Source organism: Phlebotomus papatasi, chromosome 3 (genome assembly GCF_024763615.1).
Source record: "Phlebotomus papatasi isolate M1 chromosome 3, Ppap_2.1, whole genome shotgun sequence".
Lineage (NCBI taxonomy): Eukaryota > Metazoa > Arthropoda > Insecta > Diptera > Psychodidae > Phlebotomus > Phlebotomus papatasi.
In genome coordinates, this window is record NC_077224.1 from 22,157,414 (window position 1) to 22,176,017 (window position 18,604).

The 18,604-nt window shown below is 34.6% G+C and overlaps 1 protein-coding gene across 2 annotated transcripts; it reads left to right on the top strand.

The window, feature by feature from the left end:
• Positions 1-1,177: 1,177 nt before the first annotated feature.
• On the top strand, positions 1,178-18,604 carry LOC129808249 (sodium/hydrogen exchanger 9B2). 2 transcript variants are annotated; one of them, XM_055858073.1, is made up of 6 exons: positions 1,178-1,463; positions 7,299-7,540; positions 9,698-10,239; positions 13,244-13,777; positions 14,024-14,604; positions 18,221-18,604. In XM_055858073.1, exons 2-6 carry the CDS (start codon positions 7,352-7,354, stop codon positions 18,382-18,384), a joined length of 2,010 nt encoding a protein of 669 aa, XP_055714048.1. In that variant the 5' UTR covers positions 1,178-1,463; positions 7,299-7,351; the 3' UTR covers positions 18,385-18,604. The 2 variants fall into 2 exon arrangements, with proteins under 2 accessions (XP_055714048.1, XP_055714049.1); XM_055858074.1 differs by having other exon boundaries at positions 9,716-10,239.

Consider the following 18,604-nt stretch of genomic DNA (forward strand, 5'->3'; position numbering starts at 1 on the left):
AGGATCAGCCCAGACTATCATACACTGAGGATTTTGGATCAAGGATTATCGTTTACATCGTAAATTTCTATTAAATCTCCACACTTTCATCGCTGAAAGACATTTTAAGTGCAATATCAAAGGATTTTTCGTACAGAAAGATGCACTCTTGATATTCCCATTACTCCAATCTTAATGCATTTTAAGATTTTGGGACATTGCGTACCATTACTCTCCATGTTTTTTCACCCAATTGACATTTCGAAAAGCACCCAAAAACACCCAAAGTGAAGCTTTTTATTTTCAGCACTGGCGCTGCTGTCGCCTAATGTCCTTAACGCCCTTAATTTCACTAGACCTCACGAATTTAGAAGATCAGCCTGATCTTCGAAATTTTAGGCTGATCCCTGAGGGTATCGACACCAATCCTCATTTTTTCGGGCTGATCCCTAAGTCGATCCCTGTGTCTATTTTGGGCTTAAGACGGTGGTGGACGTCATTGACTTCTTTTACATCCCTAGGGATCACACTCTACTAAAGTAAATATAAAAATAAATAATTCAATTTTTCCAAAGGCTTTCGATTCCCTCCTTTTTTACTGAAGTGCAAGTAGTACTTTATTTCATAGGTACGCTAAATGTTCATCTCAGTACTTCAGTTTACAATGCTTTTTGGTGATACTGCGAAAAATGAAAAATTCTCATGATAATTCGCTATCTTGTCACATAGGATGATTTAACTACATTGAACTCGTTTGAACTGGATTAGGCGCCTAGCGATCGTGTGACTTGAATAATTGTTAATTGATGGTGATCACGCAGAGAAAGGCTATGAAATCAGGAGATACAATTTTTTTTTCTATACGATATTTCTTTTCTTTTATGACAGTCCACAAGCCACTTGAACATTTTTCTCAATTCACTATCAGTTTGATAAGTAATAAGCTACTTTATTTGACAAGGGAAGAGCTACCTTTATATACACATAGATCTCTCTCTCTCGAGTAAGTGGCCAAAAAAAAAAAACAACCAAGGAATTCAGTGACAAATACCAAAGATACTGAGTTCCAAGAGAAAAACAATACATTGTACATAATATTCATTCACACTAGAGTGTGTCAATCAGATATATCGAAGCTCGAATTGGTTGTACAACATTATCACAAAATGCCTCGAGTATAAAAAGAAGCCTCATATGCGAGAATCACTTTATTTTGCCTCAGCTACTTCCCGTGGAATCACTGTTTAGGAGAAGCTGTTGTGTTTCAAACTCTAATTGGCCCTTGTCCCCACCTAAAAGTCCACGGACATCCCTTAAAAGTCATAAGCATCAGTGAAGATTGTCAGTGCAACAGTTGACGGAAGTTTGGACACACGGAGAAGAAGTGCAATTTTCTTATATGCATTAAACGCATAAAATTGTGTGTTTTGGGACAAGTGACAATCTGGACGTTGCTCAGTTCATCGAAATATTTATGTAGCAAGGTGAGTGAGTGATAAGTGATAAAAATGTAATTCATTGGAATTGTGATAAAAAAAGGTGCACTTTTTTGCATGCCATGTGACATTTCGAGGTCTCTTCTCTCTCTCTCGAAGTCTACAATAGCGCAAAAAATTACTAGTCAATTTCCACCCACTTTTGTTAATGATCACAAAATCCCGGAAATTCCCAGAAAAAAAAGACGAAAAGAGATCATTCAGTTGAGGAATGCCTCAAATCACAAGTGAAATTAAACACCTCAAAAATTGACAAAGTAAAATGGATAATTTGCAAATGACGATGAAGTGAAACGACAAGTGAAGATGCTAAATTATCTCGTAAATTGTCCAAGAGTGTCACAGTACGTAGAAAAAGAGTTAATAATCCAAATAAATATGTGATGCTTCACGCATAAGCGATAAAAATTTTGGCACAGAAGAATTTATTTACATCGATCGACACACTCGCGCATCCATTTCAATTCAACCGCCACGCGAGCCACGTGATTGCGCTAAAAGGCCACAAATCATCACGCGAATGAGTTGATATTTGGTCCACCCAGATCCCCCTTCCAGTAACTCCCAACCCCCCTCAAATAACCACCAAACTCAATCAAACCCAATAACTGGTACATTTGAGTGCCAAACAGTCGCGCAAGTTTGAAGATGGTGACATGAGAAATGGCTCATCAATTAGCAAATGAAATCAGTCATCAGACTAAATTGATTTGCTATTACCATCAATATGCTAATAGATTTAAATTTGATTGTTACACATATTCTGCAAATGTACTAACGCTATTTCCTTACATCTCAATCTGGGGGATGGATTTTTTTTGTGTACCCTGACGGTCTGTGAGCGCAATTCCGAGATACGCGCATTTCGATCTCTTCCCAGCACGATAATTGAATTATCACCTTCATGACACTCTGGCAGTGGAAATGGCCAGGGGAGAAGTGCTACTTGGTCAATTTATGACTGGCACATCCATCATAATTGGGAATTTCTTCATCCGCAAAAGCTCAACTCCATAGATTTGCGGTTTTAACTGATTTTAAGTGAACAGTTCAAGTGAGTCTTCAGTTGATCGATAGGAACGATCGAGATCAGTGACACACTATTAGGGTCCGACGTATTCTAAAATTTAAAAAAAAGAAAACAAAGTTACAGTGAACAAAGTATTACAATCAAAAGAAAACTTTTGAAAACCCAATATCCAAAATCCAAAAAAACTATAGTGATCGTCTTTAAGTGATCAGATAGTCGTACAGAAGATGCAGTTTTAGATAGTCTTTTTAAACAAATTGTGGTACGTTCCTGAATATTAAAGCCACTTTTAAGAGATTACAACATTATTTTGTTGCAAAAAAATAAAAAGTTTAAGATTCAATACTAAAAACAAAATGTTCTCTGTAAAATATTTTCAAAAAGTATAGGGCAGATTTAAATTTAATTTTATTGATAGCCTCCATAGACCTTCTTCAACGTCATCTCATAAGTTTCTTAGAATTTGAACAAGGAATTTAGAAAACAAAAAAAAAATAACGAGATATTTAGCTCTATTTTTAAAATATTTTCTTGCAGAAGATATCTATTATTACCTATTTATTTTTCAAAATTGATACACCGGTGAATATTTCTTAAATGATTTGGATTCTTTGAATATGAAGCCCCTATCTATTTTACAATTTTACAAAGATTATTTCCTCTAGTCCAGAAATCTTTTTATTAAAAACGACCATATGGGGTAAAAAGTAACAAAAGGTATGCAGCAAAAAGTAACAAAAACCGAAACAATTTCTGATGTCCCACGGTGAAAAGAAACATCATTGCCATGTGTCGCCGCTTGTTGCTTACATTGGTCAAACGATTTGCTGTCCCTTGTGTGTTTTTTTTCTGAAATAGCTTGAAAAGCGCTATTCTCGTTCAGATAGAAAAAAACGGTGTTTTACAAAGATGTAGAGGAATAAATTTCCTATGATTATGTGTCATCTAGATTTTTTTTTTAATTTACAGAAGCCCGTAATAAAGCGAATCAAAATGTGATAATACCCCGTGCTTGGTACTATTTGCCCCAGAATTTTTGAGAATGGTCACAAAATCATCTTTTAGAAAACAAAATAGCAGAATATAACTTTCACAAAGTTGTAGAGCAGTAAATTTCCTATAAAACTGCACTAATTATAAATTTCTGGTGTGCTCGGGTAACTTGTAAAAAAAAAATATCAGTTTTGTGACTTTTTGCCCCAGAATCCCCTATCAAGGCTTAAAATTACCCTTTACTTTTGAGAAATTAACCTTTCGGGATTCAAAACCCACCTCGAAATATTCATTTTGAACCTTTCGGAAATCAAATAGGATCCACCTTTTTAAAAGGTTTGCGAATCTTTGAGTAGTACACTTTAAAACGAAATGTAAAATGACTAAGAATATGACAGGAATATTATGACAATTATTGTTTCAATTCTGCTCCGAATAAGGTTAGGACAACTTTATTCCGGAGGGAGCCAAAATACAGAAGGCCAAAATCCCGAATGTTCAAAATCCTGAAAGGCATGAAATTAAGGAAATGTGCCCTCGCTCGACCGGTTTCTCGTTTCGACCGGCAGAGTTATTTTTTCAATTTATTTATATTTGCTGTAATATTTAGCGTATGATCTAATATTAATAGGACAATTCTTACATAAATAATACGAATTAGTGACAATTTCATAGAAATTTTCCATCAAACATTCAAAAATTGACCTACCGGTCGAGTAGAGTAACCCGGCCAAATGAGGGCACTTTACCTTATATAGAGGATAATGTGTAGAATAATTTCCCAAGACAGAAAATTTCCCTGTGCCTCCAGTAAGCGCAGGGGCAATCGTCGGAGTAGTTATGACACTTTTAAGAATTCGAGATTTTGGCCCTTTCGGGGTTTTAGCGTTCGGGATCTTGGCTTTCGGGATTTTGACTTTCGGAATTTTGACCGGGACCCTTTTATTCAACACTTTATAAACTTTAAAATTCGAACAGAAAATTGTATGAACGAGCAATGGAAATTATATATTTACCTGGCGTAGAGGCTACCGTGATCAGAAATAGAGATTATGAATAATCAAAAATATCGTTTCTTTGGCTGTCTTCTTCTTTTGACATTCTATTAATTAAAAATTCTATATGAGAAAAGGATATCTGGCAAAAATCGTTAGACACTACGTTTTTTCACGTAAAGTGATGCAGTTTTCTCGATATAATTATTTTTAGTTAAATATCCTTCATTTCGTGTCTATAATAAAACCAGTGGAAAATCGGATAATTTTTGGAATTAAGTGAATTTAATATTTATTGCAAAAAAATATAATAATAAAATAAGGGAACATCTTAACATTTTTATAGAGGTTTCCGATTAAGTTTGAGTTTTTTGTGTAGTATAAGCAAAAGGCACCAGCGACCGGCTGTGTTCCTCAGACCGTCATTGTGCATTGTTGCCCCAAGATAAAATTAATTTTTCAAAAATTATTCGTTACTTTTTACTACAGTAAAAATTCATATGGACAGATATAGTTAAATGGATCACTAATGGATATAATTGGAACATCCTTAAAGCCAGAAAAAAAATTCTGATGACCAAAAGGAAATTCGAACTGGCCGGGACGCTCTCAGGTAGAGCGGTACTCTACCATTTGACCCTTTGACTGTCCTAACTAATGTTTTGAACATTCGTAATTTGTTCGCTAATTAATTCGCTTGATTAAATTTAATCAATAATAACTACACTAAGAAAAAAACCATAGAGTTGCAACAACTCTATCGTCGAGTTGAATTAACTTGAAGAATATCGATGTAATTTTTACTCTTTTTCGTTGTAAATTTTAGTAAATAGAGTTGAAACAACTCTTCGTGCGAGTTGAATTAATTCGTCTGATATTGATGAAATTACTACAGTTTTTCAATGTAAAATTTCATCTCGACTGAAGCATATGCTTAAGTGTTTTCATTTTAAGAATATACTTCAGTCAAGAAGATTTTCGTGTGACAAAGTTCATATGGAACATCAACTAGAAATATGCCTAACAGTGTTTCATGAAGACATGTCCGTGCATCATACGTGACATTTCACTCGGAACTTAGGGAACTTGAGGTCAAGAAAATATTAATAAAGAAAATAACAAAATAAAAGAAACATAAAATTGCAAAATCTATCCATTTTGGGATTTGAAAGAGTTATTTTAACTCAATGGTGTCAACACACTATGAGCAATTTTCGTCAATAAATTGCCTTTTTAAAAAATTCTTACGTTTCTTCATACAAGGATAGGGGAATTTTCTTTAAAAAGGCATTTTTTAAAGAAATTTCTCATAGTGTGTAGAGGTCATAAAACAGAATTCTTTTAATTCTTGAAACGAGTGATTTTAACTCTTAAAAAGAGTTATTTTAACTCCTAAAAAGAGTTATTTACACTCTTTTGTCATGTAAATTTTAGGACAAAAAAGTTAAAACAACTCTTTCGAATATTACACCTAAATAAATGTAAAATCAACTCTAAAATATAGTCAATCGAAAAAGAGTTAATTCAACAACGATTCGAGTAAGTTTTACTCGTTTATTTTTCTAAGTATAACAATTTCACTATGTGGATTGTAGAATCCAATATAAAAATAGTAAATTTTACAAAGTTCATTTTGGACACTTTCTATCAATATATTAGTAATTAATAAATACAAAAATAACAATTAGTGTTTTAGGACTTATATTTTTAACTAAATATGGAGCATTTCTCGAACGGTTCAACACAGTTTCCGAAGATCTCTGAATCCTAAAACGTAACCAATTAAATTGTTCCTTCAAAATTTAGTAGATCATTCGCCAATAATAATCCAATTCTAAGTCAAAATCTTTAGGTTTGAAGCGCATATTATCAGGCCAATCTGTCGTTCTCTTCCCTTATAGTAAAAATAATCCTTCATATGTCAAATTTTGTAGTTAATAAAACATCATTCACTTTAGGTCAAGGTCCAACACTTGTTTTTTTTTCTTTTTTTTATTGGCTACAATCTGTCATGAGTATGATAATAAAAGATAATTTTATTGCGACGAACAAATAATTCTTAGCAAAATGTAATTTTCAATTGTCTCTTTAAACTTTGGAATTGCAAAATTTCACTCAAATCATAAGCTCTAAATGCGATGTGAGTGTTTGTAGTAAATCTTACTGAAAGTAGTGCAAACTTTTGAGATAGTTCTTTAAGAGCTATTCAACATTTTCCCCCAATTTAACTCTGTTCGAAACTTGGCATAATTGCTTTTAAACATTTTCACAGAATTTGAATATATTTCTCACGAAGCATGAGTAATCTTTCTCGTTTTTCCAAGTTCACATTTTTCACCCAATTATCTCTTTGGATGTTTAGTCAAAAATTTATCAGGTGAAATTCGCACCCAGAAAAGCGTCATTAGAAATTTGTCGTATTTGTTTTGTTGCAATCAGGTAGCTCTAACAAGTAGTGTATCGCAATTGGATAATAATGAACCACTTAAGCGTAGGCACTTGATGCAATTGTCAACATAAATTGCTTAATTTTGAAACAACAGAAGTCATTTAAGAGTGGAAAATTGTTTACACACCTGCCCAGTTTTACCTGGTTTTCCCACAATGACCCCCTCATCTTTTTTTTTTCCTTAGCCTAGGCGATAGAGTGATAATGGATTTAACCTTTAAGCTTGTATTTGTTTTTAAACTTGAAACTTTTCCTATGATTGAAAATTTCTCAATAGCATTGAAAGGCACTGATTAAGTAGAATGTTTCATTGGACTTTTTAATAGAAGGGGATAAAATGTATCTTTTGGGCATAGGGTGACTTCGAAGTAAACTGCCAGGACAGGATATCGCCAAAGCTCTCATCGAGATGGCTAATTACGAAAGCTCAACCGATAACAATCAGGTGATAACGGTACAGCCACCGTCACCTGTTCAACCCCCACATCATCACACCGAAGGCAAAAGGAAGGTGAGCATTGTAACGGACCACGTTGAGGTACGTCATGGCTTCGACAATCTGGGCTTTGAGCAGAATCCAAAACGGAAAATATCGCAGGTTTGTTTTGCTCTGTTTCACGATATAACAGGCCTAGTAAAAACCTAAACACATTTTCTTTTTTAAATCACACATTTAATTGAATTGGATCTCCTGTACAAGCTCCGCCCAAAAAAAATAGGACACGCCCTCTTACCCAAGCAGCACAAGATAGCTTAACCAGAAATTATCGTTATGCCAACGGTAAAATACGGTTATTTCAACCAAACATGTTATAAAAACGTTATCCAACAGTTAAATAGGGGAGAGTGGGGCAGTTTCACCCTTAAATTGCAAAATGGATTTTGTGACCATTTTGCAAAAAGATAATAAACAGAAGTAAAACTGTGTATCTTCTTTGAATTACAGTTGGGTTTAGGGTTAATAAAAATAATAACAATAATTCTTTAATTTCATTAGTCTATTGTGAAGAAATTCATTTCACTTGCAAGGCAGAATGTGTGAAAGTACCCCATTGCGGGGCAATTTCAAGATAAATATGAGACAATTTTTAAGAAAGATAAAACGTGTTTATAGGAAACTTGCGATACAAGAATTGATTAAAATTACTATTTTGAAGTCTTCTAAGACTCTAAAACCTAAAAATATAGTCGAACATGAACTTTATAACACAATTTTAACACTAATTAATCATACAGAGAAAATAAAATATTGCCAAAGATTTCCAAGCCTATTTCTCATTAATTGAGTAATTTTCTTTAAATTTTTATGCGAAAGAAATGTCTTTTGTAGTGCTGAGCTAATTCTTGGATTATTATACCGCCATAGAACATGTCCTTTTTAGTATAACAGTTTTATAATAGTATTTTAAAGTCTTGAATTTTTGTAATACTATAAAAAAATACCAATGTCTGGTTGAAAACATTCTGAAAATATATTACAACAATTAAATTCATCATTTTTAAGCACTTAAAAAACACTGAAAGATTATTTTTTAATTTTTTTATGAACTTTTAGGAAATACTACTTCCCATAATTTCGAACTTTATGGACAAAAACAGCTACAAACCGTTTTCAATGATCATTTTAAGTTGATTTTGATTAATAAAGTAAATTGTTAGAAACTGGAAACTTCTCCGTGTGCTTGCATGAAACTGCCCCTCACGAACTTTCGGAACTCAAATGAAAATTGTCAGAACTGTCTTAGAATTAATTCAACGCTAAATGACTTATAATAATCATAAAACCACTGGTAATTTAATACAATTATGTTACTTCGATAGATAAGTGCAATAGTTCAGAAATTGTTGAAAATAATACATTACAAAAAGTTTCATTTTGATGCAGTTTTATAAAATCAATTACAGAATTCAAACGAGAAGCGTTACGAAATTAATTATTTTTATGAACATGGGTAATTATCTCTTCAATAACATAAAGGTTTTATCCCATTCCTTTCAAAGGAATAAGAAGAATATGCAAAAATTGAAACTGCCCCGTCGTTAAACTGCCCCACTCTCCCCTAACCAAGATGTGCTGCTTGGGTATGAAATATATTATATTATAATTGACTTATTAAAAGTTTATTTAAGTCAGAAAAGCTTCAAAATAAATTGTCTTGATATTTTTAGCTTCAATACTATATGTTCATTTACTTTTTCCAACTCAAAGATTGTTTTTGTGGTCCCTTTGAATTTTCATATAAATGTATTTCTCTTAAATTTCCCTATTGCGAGTTGTTGAATTTTTGCATGCATACTTCTTCCTAAACTGACAATATTTCTTGTCTATAATTACTTGCATCTGGATTTTAACTATTTTAGAAACCCTTTTTCTTGCTAAAACACTATGAACTTGACACAATGTCTCTTAACTTTTCAATTTTTTCTGCAATTTATCCAACTCCCTTGTCAGCATAGTCACGACAAAAAGCTTTTTCTATTTAATCAGAGAGCGTGAAAAAGTCAAATTGTGTGCAAATAGTACAGAAAAAAACCATTGTATACAGTCTAAATTAAATTGTTTGATAAAAAGCGCACGATATGTGGAAAGTGTTGTTGGAAGACCTCAGAATAACTCTTTTTTTTAATTAATTGGAAGAAAAATTGATTTTACATGAAACATGATTTTTATTGCATTTAAACTAAATTGCACTTGCCTCAGATATGAATTAAAAAAATCAGAAAGATAGAGCTCAATCTCTAATGTTTAAAGTAGAACCTTACTAATTCACAGACTTCAGATCATTCTGAAATTGGACCTGTGCACCGCAAAAGTATCCTGCACAATACTACCACTGACAATGAATCCCTGAACAGCCATCATTCCCATGATGCTAAAACTAACAATGGCGATGCACGACACAAGAAGCACTCCATATCCGATAGCCACTACTCCCGGAGTCATGCCTACGATGAGAATAATCTAGAGCACTCCTGGATTTACTCACTGTGCATGCGTTGTCGAGTTACCTACAATACGCCATCCTGGGAACCTCCTCACTGGCAGAAGATCTGTCCCTATCCCCTATGTCCATCCTATCGACAGTTTGCCAACCTGCTGTCCCTAGTTTTGATTGGTGTGCTAATATGGGTGACAGCCTATGCCATTATAGGAAAATCTGCAGCACCTGGGGGCCAACTATTCGGCTTAGTAGTGCTAACAGTAGCTGCAAATTTTGGAGGATGGATCATATCCCTAACGACTCTACCTCGTTTAATTGGAATGCTACTCACGGGAATTCTATTCCAAAATGTTGGGTAAGTTTAACCCATGGTATAAATTCACTTACAAATCTCATTCTAAATTTAAAAACGAACTCTGGTACAGGTAGGGGAGGCTGGGGCAAAAAGTCACAAAACGGATATTTTATTTTTTTACAAGCTATCCAAGTGCCCCAGAAATTCCTAATTAGTGCAGTTTTATAGGAAATTTACTGCTCTACAAATTTTTAAGAATCATTTTCCTCTATTTTGTAAGGAAATACATTTATCGTGCTGTTTTCTAAAAGGTAATTTTGTGACCATTCTCAAAAATGCTGGGGCAAATAGTACCAGGTATCGGATATTATCACATTTTGATTTGCTTTATTATGGGCTTTCGTAAATTTAAAACAATAGCTAAGTGACATATTTTCATAGGAAAATTATTCCTCTACACCTTTTTGAAACACAGTTTTCTCTATCTCAACGATAAAAACGCTTTTCAAGCTATTTTAGAAAAAAAAACACACAAGAGACTGCTAATCGTTTGACCAATGCAAACAAAAAGCGGCGAGACGCGGAAATAACGTTTCTTCTTGCCGTAAGACATCAGAAATTGTTTCGGTCTTTATTACTTTTTACTCCATACCTTTTGTTACCTTTTACCCCAAGTGGTCATTTTTAATAAAAGGATTTCTGGAGAAAAGAATCTTTGTAAAATTCTAAAATAGATAGTGATTTCATATTCAAAGAATCCAAATAATTTAGGAAATACTTACCAGTGCATCAATTTTGGAAAATAAGTAGGTCAAAATTTATATCTGCTGTAAGGAAAACATTTCAAAAATAGGACTAAAAATTTCAATATCTTTTTATTTTCTGAAATCCTTGTTCGAATTGTAAGAAACTTACGACATTGAAGAAGGTCTATGGAGGCCATCTATGGAAAAAAAAATTTAAGCCGCTATCTCTTTTATCTTGGAAGATATTGAATTTTCAAATTTTCGATTTGTGACTTTTTGCCCCAGTCCCCCTACTAATCCAATGCCCAACAGTTGATTACTTTGTAATTGAAAACCTTGTATCAAGATGAATGCTGACAACACTTGCACAAAATATCGCTGAGGATTAAAAAAATATAAACTTAGGGCTCTATTCTGGGAATAAATTTTCAAAACAAAGGTTTTCAAAATTTCAAGGGCATTAGGCGATCTTGGATAAAAAGTCGATGTATCACGACCTAGTTGTAAATCCATTTGCAAAACCTATAGAATCTAATTCAAAATTATGGGTCAGTTGAAACTCTAGTCCTCTCCATAATTTACCATGAGTAAAGGGGATCTCACAGTGGCGCAATAGGCAAGATCGTTGAGTCTTGGGCGGATGAGATCTCTGACTCGATTCTCAAATTTGTGAGTTTGAGTCCCGCCCGGTGCAAGCAATTGAAGGTCAGGAAAAGACATTTTAACTGCGATAAAATGTAATATAAATACACCGCCTCTACCCAAAAAACTCTTTGAGCGTGGAAGTAGCATCCACACTGCGAAGAAGGTGCTCCTGGGCGGTCTACACATAAACTTAGCGAATTCTCCTGCTTAATGCCTTATTCGAGATCAAATCCTAATTAGGATCGTATTCCAAAGCTATGCAGCACAATTTTCTAATATAATCCTATATTCCTAGTACAAAATCTAGTCCAGACTTTATTAATTCAAGTGAAAATTCGAGTAAGTTAAAGTCTTGCCATCTGCATCATTTGTAAAAAGGCTTTCTGACTGAGACAAAAAAAAAGAGAAAATAAAAGCAAACTAAGACGCCAAAAAGTTCAAACCAAAATCTGACCCTAATAAAAAACTCAATATAATTCTATTCAAAAATCTGAACTCCAATCTAAACCCAAACATTTACTCCAGGTCAAACCTTAATTTCAAACCCTTGTCCAACCCTTAGTCTAAGTCATATCTAAATTTTAGTTTCAACTTTAGTAAACCCTAATCCAGGATCCTTTGCTGGAGGGTTCATTTTTCAACAAATTTGCCTAAATTTGGACTTTTTGGAAAGCTCTTGAAATTTTCAACTCGGCTACAGCGGTCTTAATCGGTAATGAATCGTTTAAATACCGGCAATTGAGTTATAATTTTCCGAAATTATTTTAGCTGAGACTCTTTACAATTTCAGCCTTTGTGCTCACAGGAGAAATCCGACCTCGTCAGATTAGGCCCAAATTTTAAAATTTACACGTTTTGACACTCATAGATCATGAATATCATATGCGCTAAAAATCGATTTGCGTAGATGGCCCGTCCCGTCTTGTTCGGCGTATAACCGCTTCTGAAGAGAAAACGGAGAAAGATATCGACAAGCGGTTTTCGACAAAGGCTAAATCTCGTTAGGCCGCTAGAAGTTTATTATGCTTCAGACCCACGCCCCTCCACCCCCCTGAAATTCTTTCATCACAATTTTTCATGCGTGAAAATTGAATTTTCACGCATCCCGTGTTGCAAGCACCCCGAGTTGCACGCATTTCGAAGCCGCCTGTAAAGAATCTCAGCTATATGGGCTTTTTTATATGACTGTATGCTTGTTCCCTAACTAGGTCAAACAGTAAGAGATCTCAGACAGTCTTTTTCCATTTTCCCCTCAAAATAACGTTTTAGAGCTGATTCACTAAATTTTTGATTTTTTTTTGGAAAGGTCTTGAAATTCCCAATCCAGCTGCGTCAGTCTTAATCAGTAATGTATCGATTAAGTGCCAGTAATTGAATTATATTTTTCCTAATCTCCTAATACAACTTCGACTTTTGAGTCTATAACACGAAATGGCGAAGTGAATTTAAGGAATGCTTTCAAAGCTAATCTATGACTATAGAGATTAGATTAAGTCGAGCTTGTCAGTCAAATCCCTGCTATAAATCCAAGCCCTCGTATGTCTGTCTTTTGATAAAAATACATCATAGAATAAGATAGGGACTACAGTGATGGATGCATTTCTTATCTTAGGCATTCCCGTACCTTTAATCTATCAAAAAGACAATATTTAACCAAAACCCTAACCTTTCAGCTGGGTTGATCTCGAGGGAGAGTTTTCGCATGTAACGGCGGAGCTTCGTAAATTTGCTCTGGTCATCATCTTAGTTCGTGCCGGACTTGAGATGGACCCCGAAGCATTCAAGAAAGTCTATATCACAATTCTCAAATTAGGTCTTGTCCCATGGACCGTAGAAGCCGTTATTATTGCCGTAATGACACATTTTCTACTTGGACTACCCTGGATGTGGGCCTTTATGCTAGGATCAATCATTGCTGCTGTATCTCCAGCCGTTGTAGTACCCTGCCTTTTTAGGCTTCGGACCAAAGGCTACGGCGTAGCCAAAGGTATTCCTACACTTATTGTCGCAGTAGCTGGAATAGACGATGCTGCATCTGTAGCTGTCTTCGGTATCATCAGCAGTATCATGTTTTCATCTGCAAGTTTGGGTTACCAAATTGCCCAAGCTCCAGTATGCATCATCGGTGGATTAGGATTTGGTGTAGTATGGGGTCTTTTAGCACGATTTGTACCTGAAAAAGGTGACCCCTATGCCGTACCAATCCGGTAAGTAATATTTTCACAATTAGTGTCCCAATTAAAATTTGATCATTAGAAGATCCGTTAAAATTCCAAGATTTTTTTTCCGAAAGGAATGACCCCAAAATTAAGTTCTATTAACACCAGTAAATTTGAACATTTTACCCCAATTAGAGCCCATGTCACATTTTTCCGATTTATAGAAATACGTCTTCCGCGCAATCGTGACGCATGATTTGCGTAAGAGAATTGAAAATATTTCTTATCTTTCAGGACGCTAATGCTTCTGGGTGGGGGTCTCTTGGCTGTATTTGGCAGCGAAATGATAGGCTTCGAAGGGGCTGGACCCCTAGCTGTCGTATTTGCTGCATTTACCAGCAATTACTTTTGGTGCCAACAGGGCTATGATATGGAAGACAATCCAGTATCTACTGCCTTTGAGATCTTCTGGATGATCTTCGAACCCATTCTCTTTGGGATCACAGGAGCAGCAGTTAAGATCTCTGAATTAGATCCCGAAATGGTTTACCTTGGCCTGGGATGTCTCGTTACGAGCGGTGTAATTAGGATCTTGAGTACCATTGCTATTGCCTTTGGTGATGGACTCAATTGGAAGGAGAAGATTTTTGTTGGTCTTTCATGGTCAGCTAAAGCTACAGTTCAGGCTGCCCTTGGTCCTGTAGCCATGAAATACCTCACAGATGATTCTACAGATGAAGAGAGGAGCTGGGCCGATAAGACATTAACACTTTGCGTACTTAGTATTGTCTTAACAGCTCCACTTGGTGCTATTCTTATCTCCATCACTGGTACAAAGTTGCTTACAAAAACAAGGCAACCACACATTGTTGAAGGTAAGTTCGAACTTTAGTAATTTTAAGTTCTTTTTTAGTATGTTGTAGCTGAGGTCGAGACCTTTCAAACAATGAGTCGCACTCCTCCCTCAATTTTCCCTGACCTGAGCTATAATCGAAAATGTCTTGATCGGACCATATTTTCGGTGTTTATGAAGCAATTTCGATAAAATTTTAGTATATTGTCCGCTCCAATTCATAATATATAATAGTAATATAATTCTAAGTCGACTTAGAATTATCTGAGAGAAATTTTGTTCCTGGGACCGAGATCTATAACTGATGAAAATTTTGTGGTCATCCAGTGTTCGGATAACGAGATACAGTCAAGTTCCTCAAATTTGAACTCCTCAAATTCGAACGACCGACGGTTAAGTTCAAAATGTAAAATTTGAGGTTGTGTGAAAAAAGTTTTGCGTGGAGTCTGAATCAGAACCATTTTTCTCTAATGTTTCCTCAATATTATCGTATTATATTAACTTCCGCAACAAATTCCATACATTTCACAACAAATTACATTGATATATTCTCTAAAGTTATTTATCTAAATTTAGGGAAAGTGAATTTCACATGAATTCCGTTACGCTTCTGAAAATATCGTTCAATTTGGAGGAGTGAAAATTGTCATAAATATCCCACAAATGTTTAAATTTGAGGAACTCTACTGTATTCAATAAATTTGAAAAAAAATTACACGGGCATCATAGGGAATCGCCAACCTCAAATGGCTCTCCTGGAAAGTTTTCATTCTAAAATAGAATAGTATGGAATGGATTTGTCGATATATCGTATCTGAGATCGATATCTTTCTAACGACGGGTCTCATCCGTCTCTATACCAACCTACAGTACCCCGACCGTTATGTTCTAGACACACTTACGACTTAAGCCGAGAGACGACTTAGTGGAAAATGATGGAAATGTAGTTTAACCATTATTTATAATATAATTACGCTAAATCGTCTCTCGGCTAATCCTCAGGTCTGTTAAGGCCCTCAATGTATCCAAATAGACTGGACTCTATCTCTAATTTTCTTTCTTTTGTTGGCCTTCTGCACTCAGACTATTTAAAATAGAAAATGACCAGTGATAAGCCCACACAGAAAAATATATTTTGTAAAATTGTTCGTAAATGTTTGTGAAATCCTATGGAAGACTTAAAAAATGCTCCTGAATCATATAACCCACAAACAAGTTCGTAAAATTTTGTACTTTGTTCACAAACATTGTTCGTAAAATGATCATTTGACGAACATGTTTTGTACTTTTACAAACATTTGTTCGTAAATGTTCGTAAATTTTTGTCATTTGTTTGTAATTTTTTTTTAAACAAAGGTTCGTAAATCTGGCAAAAATTTACGAAGAAGTATGAACAAATGACAAAATTTTACGAACATTTTTTTGTGTGTTTACGAACATTCACGAACAAATGTTTGTAAAAGTACAAAAAATGTTCGTCAAATGATTATGTTACGAACAATGTTTGTGAAAAAAGTACAAACTTTTACGAACTTATTTGTGGGTTATACGATTCACGAGCATTTTGTAACTCCCCCATAGGAATTCACAAATATTTACGAAAATTTTTACAAAATATTTTTTTTCTGTGTATTGTAAAAAGCCTCAAAATCTAATTCTCGACAAGAGAATAAGAGTAAGAGACATTATAATAACTTTTAATTTTTGATTCTCTATCGTACTCATTTTGTTTCCTCCCTTTGAAGCAACTGTTCATTTAAAGATTTTAAAATATTTAAAAGTTAAAATTTTCTGAATTTAGGATTAATTGATAATAAGAAACGTAGCAATTGTTAAACTTTTCGTGAAAGTGACTTGAACAGACTTTTGTTTGCTTGGTACAGTAGACTCTCGCTCAATCGGCTCTTTCTCAATTGGGCGAAAAATTTTGTTGACAATTTTCACGTTTAATTATGAAGCTAATTTGTTCAAATTCACTGTAGTTCTTCCTATTTTATCGTGATTCTTTATAATTGAGCGGTTTTTGTAGAATTTACAAAGGCTTTGACGCCCAAATTTATCGATAAACCGGGTGACATTTTGCCCCAAATGCCCAATTGAGAGAGAGTCTACTGTACGTAAATCCCAAGAAATTTTGTTTCTGTGCGCAGAGAGCAACAATCAGAACTAGTACACTTCGTCCCGGGATTATGCACATTTTTAGGACCGAAAAAAACGCGCGAAATGGCTTTATGCATCGAGAAAATTTGCATACCCGTAGGCGATTTATTTTGAATGAATCGGCCGTAGAACGAATTTCGCGCGGAGTAAAAGTAGTCAGAGCATAAAGATTCAACTGTTTAAAAGAAATTCATCAACAAACAGTACTCTTTGGCCAGAGTTCTTTAATAAATTGTTAGAATATTTAATATTTTTACCTTAAAAAAGAAATTAAAGTTTCATACTGAAAAATAAGCATAATATCTTCAAATTCACAAAACAGTATACTTTCAGGCGTACTTAAAAAATGATTTCATAAATTGACTCCCAAAAGTAGGCAAACTTGCATAATTGTATGTGCAAAATCTCGTCAGGTGCATAATATCGAAGTGCATAATGCCGGGATTGAGTGTAATTCACAACCCACAAATTTAACCCAGACAGGAAAAAATCACTGTTTCCACCCAGACTTGAAATGGGGTCCTTTCGCTGTCTATGTGAATGGCTGGACTATGATTGGCTTTGCCACCGATCTCAACCAATTGCCATGTGCACTTCAACTCGTTGTCAACCCACTACGAGCCTTGAAAAACGGTCTCATGCGTACAATTGAACCAAAAGTCCATGTTATCCATGGAGAATAATTTATTGTGAAAGTAATTGAACAGATTTCTGTTCGCTTGGTACGTTGGGGAAACTGGGGTAGCACCAAACACTAATTTTTATTTATAAACTACTTGGACTAATGCCTTAAAATTTCTATAAGTTTTGTCCTCTGAAGTCGAATATCCTATTAAAAAATTGCAGTGTTTGGTACTACCCCTTGTTTGGTGGTGCCCCAGTTTCCCCTAATCCCAAGAAATTTTGTGTTTGTGTACAGAGAGTTAAACTTTTCAGTAGATTTTCCTGAGAGTTTTTAAGAATAATATTTGACTTTTGCATAAGATATTTTGGAGAATTGAATACCTCTTAAGGCCCCATGTTAGTTAAGAAATAGAGCGTTCGCTCTATGATGCAAATGTGCTGGGTTTAAGTCCTTTTTAGGTCTCCAGAGATTCTCTGGTATTTAAAAGTGTTCAAATCCTATTAACTTCACAAAAATGTCCTTTTTAAAAAAGGATGTATTCAGAATTTTAATATTGAAGGCTTTTTACAATTACTTTGAGTTCCTTATCATTGGTCGACAATGCCATAAAAATTTTAATAAATTCTATAATTTTGTTTGAGCTCGAGAAATGAAGTTCTATGGAGAGTTAATATTATGCGATTTTTCACACTTGCAAATCAACTTGAGCGATCAAAGTCTAAAATTCTTGAGGCGCGCATTTCACCTTTGCTGAATTCAACACCTCAAAGGAAAATTTATGCAAAATGTTGTAATTTGCAAAAAGAGAAGAGTGCAGAATGTTAAAAAGTGTAATTTGCATTTTAAATTGCAGGTTGGCGAAGGAGCCACCGACCATCCCTCAGGGATATTAGCATTATCGACGAGGAGGAAGAACGCGAAGATCCTGAGGATGTTCCCGACAAATCCACCCTCAATAACACCAAAACCAACACTCATGTCGCACCCAATGAACCCGTGTTCACGGTCACAAAGTAAATATCATCTCATTAAGATTATCCTGCACTTAGTCCCCTTTAGGACTTAGCATCCCTTTCCCCCCCTTTGCATCCATTGCATCCTTTTTTTGAGAAAAGAAAAAAAAAACACAACCATGTTATACACAGTTATACGAAAAGTTATTAATGTAAGATTGTTCTAAAAAATACTGAAGAAATTTTCTTGTGATAGAAAATAAACCGAGAATTTAGATAAGAAA

Coding starts and splice junctions, on each gene's coding strand:
- LOC129808249 (XM_055858073.1), top strand. CDS start 7,352: ATGGCTAATTACGAAAGCTCAACCGATAACAATCAGGTGATAACGGTA. Junction 7,541..9,697: donor CAAAACGGAAAATATCGCAG/GTTTGTTTTGCT, acceptor TGTTTAAAGTAG/AACCTTACTAATTCACAGAC. Junction 14,605..18,220: donor GCAACCACACATTGTTGAAG/GTAAGTTCGAAC, acceptor TTTAAATTGCAG/GTTGGCGAAGGAGCCACCGA.